General features: G+C 39.2%; 1 protein-coding gene across 4 annotated transcripts in view; it reads left to right on the forward strand.

The window, feature by feature from the left end:
* lrrk1 (leucine-rich repeat kinase 1) overlaps window positions 1-10,173 on the forward strand; it is a 199,978-nt gene that overhangs the window by 58,336 nt on the left and 131,469 nt on the right. For all 4 annotated transcript variants that reach the window (XM_032511829.1, XM_032511830.1, XM_032511832.1 and 1 more), the window contains 2 exons: window positions 1,093-1,264; window positions 3,170-3,349. In XM_032511829.1, the coding sequence (XP_032367720.1) occupies window positions 1,093-1,264; window positions 3,170-3,349 (352 nt within the window). The remainder of the gene's footprint in view (window positions 1-1,092; window positions 1,265-3,169; window positions 3,350-10,173) is intronic.

Below are 10,173 nucleotides of genomic sequence, written 5' to 3' on the forward strand. Positions count from 1 at the left end.
CGTCTTCAGCTTGTACAAAATGCTGCTGCACGTCTTTTAACAGGCACTAGCAAGTATGTGCACAATTCACCTATTTTAGCTTCACTCCACTGGCTGCCCGTCAATTTTAGGATTCATTTTAAACCTTCTTTTATTGCTTTTAAAGCCTTGAATGGCCTTGCCCCCCCTTACCTCTCTGAGCTGCTGCCCCCCTACAACCCTAGCCGATCTCTCAGGTCAGCGGCCACTGCTCCTGACGGTGCCTAAAGCTAGGCTTAAGCTCAGGGGGGACCGTGCGTTTGCCGTCGCAGCTCCAAAACTTTGGAATGGCTGCCTCTGCACATTAGACAGGCCTCCTCTCTGTCTCATTTAAACACTCTTCTTAAAACCCCCCTCTTTTCTTTGGGCTTTTAACACCAGGTAGAGTGATGATTTTATGTGTATACCTTTACCACATGCCGCTAGTGCATTTTATTGTTTTTATTTTATTATACCTTATTATATTTGTGCTTTTATTGTGTTATCTTTTATTGCATTTCGTTGCCTTGTACCTGTACATGTAATGACAATAAAGTTGAATCTAATCTGAATCTAATCTTATCTATTTATTCTGTATGATCATTTTGTGCAGCACTTTGGAAACCTTGTGTTTGTTAAAATTGTGCTATATAAATAAAGTGGATTGGATTGGATTGAATTATACCATATTCTGAACATTATTGTCAATCTTCTGATTGGAAATTTTTTACTGGGTAACGCCTGAAAGAAATCGCTGGCCCATCAATCTGGGCAATCCCAGTTTTTACACTTCGGCAACTGTTTCAACTCTAATCTTGTTTAAGTTTGTTTAGAAGTAGACCCAGACTTCACTTAAACATACAGTGTGAGATGTATGCTTATATTCATCTGTGTATTTCTTGAGATTACTTTTATTAAAATAAAACTAAAGTTCTAATTAGACACAAACCCAGCTCCAGAAGCGTCAGCCTCTTTTTTATGGGATTGTGCCAAAGCCTATAGTAGAGGCCTTATTATTGCATTTTCAAGTGCTTTAAAAACAGAAACACCAGTTATCAACCTATGTCTCATTGTGTGTGTTATGTGTTGTTACAGTTACGTCTCCTGTGTGTGGCCACTCAACATGGTGATCTGCAGAGTGTGTGTTACCTCCTGAAAGAAGCCCATATCTCTGTGCCCCAGGAGCCGTCCAACAGCAACCCAGCCATCCTGGCAGCATACTATGGCCATGCCAGCTTGGTCAAAGAGCTGCTGGATTCCATACCTGGTAGGAGGAGAATTTTCAGGATTTATACTGTTCATTTTTAAATCCTGAGGCCTGATTGCTTACATTTGCGTTGCCACTGTTACTGCTATTAAAGTTCATGTTTTTAAAAACCCTAAACGAAAATAACATTAATTACTGTAAAGAAGGGGCACTCCAGCATTCAATCAGTTTACTAGTTATAGATAACACCTCTCAGAGCGTGAAGCAGTTGTATAATGTCCACTATGGCTCTAGACAAACCATATCAAGTCTGAGAAGATAACCCTTGACTTGGAGAATACAAATGTAGACAAAAAACAAATGTATGCAAAAAAAAAAGCATTACAAACTGATAGTGTGGAGTTGGTCAAGAGATGGCCATTTACCAGACAAAGAGGGTCTAATAAAACAATAAGGGTTGAAGTGTGGGAAATGTAGGATTCAATTTTTAAAACAAAACTAGGGATTAAAAGTCAGGATGTTCAGTTCTCTGCTGCTTTAAACAATATAAAAACACTGCCATAGTTACGCTGTGATATTGACGGGATTGGTTCCTTACGAGTGTGATGTATAAAACCCTGGTTGTCTAAATCTGGAATTTAGTCATTGGTACTATGCAGTTTCAGGGCACAAATGCCTTTGGCTGCTCACTATACTCATGATATGTTTTGTAGCATATAAAAAACACCATATGGACATGTTTACAATCCTAACTATATGACAGTCTTGATTTAAAGGTATAATATGTAGGACTTATTGCTTACTTTTTGTAACCACATAGTGTTATAAAGTGGGCCCCACCTACCCGACTCAACGAGACAGAGAGAGAGAAAGAGGAGGAGAGAGAGATAGAAAGAGCAGCAGTGGTCAAAAGAGCTAGTGTGTAAAAAAGAGAAGTAGTGTCAAACAAAGATAAGACTGGGGAAATTCCCTTGTTACAACAGCTCACAAAAAATCACACATCAGAATAAGAAGACTATACAGAATTATTAGAAAAAATGGATAAGAGTAGTAATAGTAATAATATGTACACTATTATTAACACCTTTATTTTAAACAGACAGGTAAAAAAAATAAAAAATAATATAAAGACATTGCAAAGAGGCAGTACCTGGGAATGAGAACGGACTGCACACCCTGCAGCATGTTTTTGGCTGGGGGTTACACACCCACATGGGGCCAAACGGCTCTTTGTTGACACCCAGAAACTTCATACACACAGATCTGCAGATACAGACACCACCACACACTTCTAGTGGGTCATAAGTATCGATTAAGATAGATTTTTCTTTATTTTTTTTTAGTTTAAACAGTTTTTTATTGAAATACTGCATAATTTACCTTCCTTAAAGATCACCATTCTACATTATCCTTACACATTACCTTGCTCTTAATTAAGGCTCTGGCACAATGGCATGACCATGTTGTAAGCTTGTTGGGAGAGTCAACATGATATTGCCTTTTTTTTCTTCATCTTCAAGTTAAATGAACTGAAAGGAGAATATAAACACATCATTTTAACAAAGATACATTAATTGAGTCTGATATGTACACTCACAGGTAATTTAAAGCTTACAATTACAGTATAATTATTGTGTAACAATATAATATATAACCAGGTGCTTGAAATAGAGAAGTGAATGCCTATTTTGCTTAAAAGAGAGAAAGAATATAAAAAGATTGACCCTTTATAATATTTTACATTCTCATCAACAATGACAAAAAACAAAAATGCCCAAAAATATCTTTCTGACAGGAAACCTTGGAGGTTCAACTCAAGCTCAGGTCATCATGGAAACATGAAAATACATATCGTCTATCAGATTGGTGACTGGACTAAAGGCAGCTCTGCAGTGCAGTCTGAGTGGTTGTTAATGAAGAAAAGTGTGTCTGTGTCCTGACTGACTGGGATTGGCTCTCTCTCAGGTCCATGTTTAAGGGGAGACTTGCTGAACTGGATGCTAGCCACATCTTGCCAGCAGGGTCACCTGGACGTAGTCCGGCTCCTGGTCCATGGCTATGATGTTGATGCCAAGGACTGCGCCATCCACAGCAATGAGTTTGCTGTAATCACCGGGTTGCCGCTATACGCTGCTGCACAAGCAGGTATGCAGACACACACACACACACACACACACACACACACACACACACACACACACACACACACACACACACACACACACACAGGTTCACTCCAGACATCTTTTGTACTTCCAACACAGCAAACGGTGGTAACGTGGGGACCACATTTTGTATTTGCTGCTTTACTGATACAAAATTCTCAAACCAAAAAACAAAAACATTATTTCTACATTGCCTTCAAAAAGTACTACTGCCTTAATGTCCACCTAACGTACAGCAGTAAATGATTACGCAGATAGACCGAACCAAAGTTCTTTTTTTTTTTCTTTTTTTTTTACATGTTTTTTAGATGAAACAGACACTGAACTACAGGCCTAATCTTAAAGGGTCTTTAGGAAATGCAAATAACAATGGGTTAACATTCTCAAAGAGTTCTTACTATTGTTTTCCAGGGGTTTAAATCTGTTAACAAAGTAACATTATTAAACAGTAACACTAAAGATGAGCACTCCAGAACAACACATTTTTTAAATTTATATAATATTGCAGGACAAAGGACATTAATGAACATGTACAATAGCACACGTAACAATGCCAGATTGTAGCCCAAGGGTTAATTCCCATCTGTAGTCCATTCGGCCGGTTGAAGTTACAATAAAAACATGACAAAATATATACAATAGTAGCATTTGATATGTAAAATAAGGAGAAAGAGAGAGAAAAAAACTGGAGAATTAATTAGTATGCTCTACTTGGCTAATTCAGTACAGCATACTGTTAGAGGTGGTTGCACATTTGGTTAGCTCTAAGCCACAACTTTACTTGGTTCTTAAAGGTGGCCAAAGTGAGACATTCCCTTATAACTGGAGGTAGTATGTTCTATAATGCACTACCTTTAATTGTGCATTGTGGCCGAAGGAGGTTTTTGTAGTGACCCGAGTCTGTTTGTATTTAATAAACTCTAGCAATGGTGGTGGCACCAGGACATGCAGTACTTTATCAATTAAGCACATTGAGGAAAACTTATAAAAATTATCAAAGCTCTGTAAGTTATATTTCTCTAAGATGTTGCAATGATGATAAGACAGAGTTTTTTATCTAGAGTCGTAAGTGCCTTCTTGTAAAGAAGCTCAATTGGTTTTAGCTTAGTAGAACCCGACCAGGTTTCCTGATCGAGCACACACAAAATGGATGAGCTACAACTACACACAGAACCGCTGCTTAATGATTTTCACAAAAGCCTGGCTGAACACACTTATCAATAGCAGCTAACAGCTAGCAACTAGCAGCTAACCAGGCAAGCAAACTACCCACTGGCAAGATCAAGACAGGGTAGGTGAATTAAAACAATGTCTGACTTGAAAACGCATCTTGATGTTACGTAAGAGCCCTGTTCTCGTTGTACAGACATATCAATTGCATTGTGTGTCAGTTGAGAGGCACAAAGGCACTCTAAAACTTACTACCACTAACTGCTGTTTTAGCTCAGTGGAAGCTTGTACACGTAGCTGCAGCTATTCAGCGTTGCCAGCACCAATTCAGGTCGTTTTTTTTTCAAACAAAATTACTTGCATTTGTATTGCGATTAAGATTAACGTAAAAATTGGCCGGAATTCTCCTTTAACATGGTTTTTGAAAGAGAGTCTGGCTTCTATAATCACGCCAAAGTAATTAAATTCATTAACTTTCAACTCTCCAGATTGCAAACGCATAATAGTAGAAGGTTGCTTCGAAATTGCTTTTTGCATTTAAGAAAAGACACAATCTATTAATCCCTATTTTTATGTTTCTAAAAGCTGTTGAGAGAACACGTGCTGCCTCAGCATTTTTTGCTTCAGTTCGTAATTTGGCGTAAAGATGGACATCCACGTGTAAACAGTATTCAGGTAAATCATTAATATGTAATGAAAATAAAATGGGCCCCAGTATGGAACCTTGGGGGACTCCTACTGAGCAGAACTAACCCCGCCAACCACAATGCATTATTCTGTGTGAGACAAGTATGAGTGAAATAGTTTGAGCAGAAAAATTGAAATTTGACAATATAGATAGCAGCACCTTATGACTGATGATTTCGAAAGCTCATTTTAACTCTGGGAATACAGCACCAACATATCCATTTTTATCTAGCTGACATTTGATTTTTTTACATGAACGTGGCCAATGCAGTCTTGGTTGAGTGATATGGCCAGAACCCAAACTGCAGGGGATGTAAAGATGTTTGGCTGTTGCTAAAGAATTCAATGATTTGTTTAGTAACACATTTTTCAATAATTTTGGAAGTTACAGGTAGAATGCTAATTGGTCTGTAGTTATTCTTGTCATATTTATCTCCAGCTTTAAATATTGGGGTGACTGAGGCCAATTTCTACGCCTTAGGAACAATTGATTTTTTTTTTAACCAAGGGATTGATTGGAGGCTCTAAAGCCACCTTATGTGATTTTAGAAAACTAGTGTCAAGCCCATAAATATCCTTGGCTTTACCGTTGTACAAAGCTGTAATGATATTAATAACTTCTGGTTCTGTGATTTCTTGGATATAAAACTTGGGATGAGTATTGTCAGGTAGAGTAGGAACCTGCCGCGGAAGATGTGAATTGTTTCACCAAATCTATTTATTTAACAAAGAAGGAATTAAGCTCCTGTGTTGAGACGGCAGTTAGAAAGCTTAGGGACTATCTACAAACTACAACATAGAAAAGAGAGAAAACAAAATATGTAGGCTATCCATTTAATGATTAAATAAGGTAGTGTCTCCAAACTTACCACAATTATAACTCCTGCTAGTTTTACTACAGCACTTAAGCTTATGCTTATTTTTGAAATATGTTTTTATCTCTTTTTGGTGTTGTAGTTTGTAGACGGTCCCGAAGCACTCCTTGCAGTATCAACACAGGAACTAAACACAGCTGAATTAGCACAACTTTCATGCATTTCTTTCACATCTACGGCAGTCAGATTAAGTGTGTTCACTCAGAAGGATTCACTTCACATGGGGAGGCACTTTTAATGACATTTTGAACATGTTTAGAGGCTAAAAGCCTGTTGGGTGCTAACTCTAGCAGGAGGATAACACGGTGTAGACAGCACCGATTGGTTTTAGTTTTTCTCTCTACTGACAGCACTCCAAATACACAAACAACAGAGCTACGTGTTGGAATTCACCGGAATTCTCCTTTAACCGATTGTGGGTGTTTGTGATCCTTTACGGTTTATTGGTGAAAACATTTCTCAATCAGTCAATTCTAGAGTGAGTGTGGCGTGTAATTCGGGTGGGTTGTTCGATTAGTGTGATTAAAGTAATCTGTTATAAACTTGAGATTTCTTTTCTGTTACCCCAATTGACATTAAAATCCCCCAAAAAGGAAGATTTATTTTTTATGATTACGTAAGGAATAACGTAAGGAGTGCTTTGAGCTGGTCATAGAAATCCAGATTAGCAGTAGGTTTTGTGATAGATGCAGTTAACTTTCATAGACATCTCTCTGGAAAGGGAGATGTTTACACCACCGCTTTCTAGTGTGATATGACTAGGCCATTGCTGAAAATATCAACCAGGGGCCTGTTGTACGAAAGTAGAATAAAGATATCCAGAATAAGTGAAAAAGCGCAGCTTGACTTAGTTTGATCCGTTCATCGTGTCTTAATTGGTTGCATGTTTGCCAAGCCAGGATGAACAGGTAAAGCTATGTCAAGCTAGGTGTAGAAAGCTGGGATAAGTGCACGTTCACGGCGTTCTTAAATAGACCACGGTATCGATCACAGATTTACTGATACAGAAATGGAGAAGACGCATGCGGCATATGTTGAGCAGCAGCTTCTAATGGACAGTAATGAGGAGGTGAAGCATATAATATGCAGAAAGGGAAATCCGTCTGTTATCAAACGGAGAGAAAAAGCCCAACAGACTATAGCGTCCCAACTGAATGTTAAGGATGTAAAAATATCTACTTAGCCTACTAGTCACTCCACATTTATACAAAGTTGTAGGCTACACTGTGTTTTAATTACTTTAAATATGCTAGTATCATGTGTTGGTTTTATGTGTTAAATGTGCTGGTTTTACCTTAGTGTTTTGAGGAGCCTACCATGTAAAGCACAATATAAATAAAATGTATTATTATTTAGCCTACCTTGCCTTAAAAGTGAGCAGAGGGAATTAATGTTCCTCGGGAAATGTACCCTCGAGAACGCTGAATGAGAAAATGAAACCAATGTAAACAATGCAACAAGAAAATTAAATCATGAATGTATTGGTCTCGACAAACTACCGTCCCACCTGGAAGCCACAGCCCAGAGGAGAACTAGAGATACGGCTCCTACAAAACTCGGCACTTCATTACATAAACACATACACACACACACACTTACCATCAGCTGCGCGGTAGGACAAACTCTCCACTTTCATAGTGGACTGAACTGAAACTGAATTGAAGTGACTGAAACGGAAATACTGAATTTTAAATCACAGCTGTGTTTTTTTTGTTTTTTGTTTTTTTTCTGCGTATCCGGGTAAGATTTGTGTCATTTGATGGTGTGCAGTGTTTATATTTTTTTGCCTATCCTTCTCATCCATATATTAAAGAAAAAGCGTTTTTGTTTCTCAAAGAAAGTAGAACTGTGTTGAGTCATTCCTGGTGTATTGTTTGGTTAATCCTGGGCTCCGTAGTCAAACATAGAACTTTTGATCCCACTGGCCATAAATAATTATTATATAGAGTAATCCATTTCTATTCACCACCTCTGAAGGGTTACATAAAACTTGGCAAGCCAGCAAGGAGCCTATTCATTGCCAAACAATTACTTGGAACAAACTGCTTTTGTTTATTGCATGATAATTTGACAAACCACTAGAAAATGATAAATTGAGCATCAAAGTTCCAAATGCAGAGAAAAATGGAAACATTTTTGACTTTTTGAAAAAGTCTGGTTGAATCATTAGGACTGTAAAGATAGATGACCCAACTACAGAGTTTCATACAAACCTGATAGTAGAGTATAACCACAACACTGCTGTACAAGCATTAGAACCTTTTTTGCCTTACACTCACCCATTTTCAGACAGCCCTGATGTCACCTACTATGTCCGAGCCCTTGTAAGTGTCTACACACAACAAGTAGGCAGCACTGTCACACAAACTTACCTTGAGAAGCTCAAGATATAGCTAAGCTCAATGGAAAGAACCACAAGGAGGTGTTAGAGGAGTCTTTTGAGGGTGCTGGATCCAGTGAAGATCCTACTTCCCTTCAACACCTACAGGAAGTTAAGCTGGCTATAGAGCCCAGCCTGCATGATGTTCCATCACAACAACTGGTTGATGTTTCCCCTCTCATTGAGCATAATCTCTTGGATGTTAATTAGAGGACAGCTACTCCTTCTTTTAACTTAAAGACACTCATGACTCTGAGCCCCAGGGAATTCAACCCACCTGAGGCACAAAAGATAGTGGTGGAGCACATTGTGAGGAGCGAAGACAAACCATCACACACTCATCCCACTCTGAAGTTAAGAGCTTTCTCTGGGAAAATCCCTAGACCATACAATGAGGTTGTCTACAACATTTGGCGGTATCATGTTGATTTGATGATGAAAGATGTATCTGTTTTGGATCTTGAGAAAACAAGGAAAATCCTTGAGTCTTCTTATCCCAGCTTCTGATGTTGTTAGACATCTTGGTCCTGAAGAATCCCCTACGGCTTATCTGCAAATTTTAGACTCTGCATTTTCCACTGTTGAAGATGGGGAGGAACTGTTTGTATGGTTCATGAACACATTCCAGGACTCTGGAGAAAAACTGCCTTCCTACCTGCAGCGTCTTCAAGTTGCCCTGTGTAAAGCTGTGCGCAGAGGAGGCGTCCCAGCACAAGACCTAGAATGCCACCTACTTCGACAGCTCTGCAGTGGCTGTTGGGACAACGTTCTGCTTAATGACCTCCGGCTAGAACACAAAAAGCAGAACCTCCCCCCCAATGTTTGTTGAACTCTTAATGCTTTTACGAACTGAGGAAGAATGGCAAGAAGCCAAGGTCGTTCAAATGAAACACTTGGGCACCATGAAGAAGAAGGCTGTGTACCACGTGCAAACAATGTGTAACTGTGGTGAGACCCAAGCTGATTCAGACACTAGTAGCATAAATGAGTTAGGAAACAAGTTGCAGACTTGAAAAGCCAGCTCATAAAAAAAAAAGTGTCTCCCAAAAGAGAAACTTAAAAAATGGCAAACACACAAAAACTTGACAATGCAACCACAGTAACCAACTTACCTTCTCACAAGGGTGCAACTTCCAAGCCAAATCCTCTGTACTGCTTTCGCTGTGGGGAGGATGGGCATGTTGTTGAGTTTGATGCCAATTCTGCCCTGGTAGCAGCAAAACAGAAAGAACTGAGACGACAGCAGTTGTGGGAAGCACAAGAACACCTTTACTTTTCCTTTAAATAAAGTACAGTTCTTGTCGAGGGACAGACGAGAACTGATATAAGTCAACTGAACCCAAGCAACGTGCCATGCTAAACAGTCTTATACAAGAGGTCGTCCCTTCAAACTACCTAAAGGCTTTGTAGGCACAAAGAGCACAACACGAGTGTAAATGGAGACAAGCTCCACAATCTCCTTACTGGACACAAGCTCCCAAATTACCACGGTCCCTCAGTCCTTCTATCAGCAACACCTTTCTGTACATGAAATCAAACCACTGTTCGACTTACTTGAAGTTCAAGGAGCCAATGGTCAGTGTGTACCTTACCTTGGATACATTGAGCTGAGTGTCAATTTCCCCAGTGTGGGAGTGGATATCGAGGTGCCAACTCTCGCCTTGGTGGTTCCAGATGTTCATGCTTCATCTG

This window comes from Etheostoma spectabile, unplaced genomic scaffold (assembly GCF_008692095.1).
Source record: "Etheostoma spectabile isolate EspeVRDwgs_2016 unplaced genomic scaffold, UIUC_Espe_1.0 scaffold48, whole genome shotgun sequence".
NCBI lineage: Eukaryota > Metazoa > Chordata > Actinopteri > Perciformes > Percidae > Etheostoma > Etheostoma spectabile.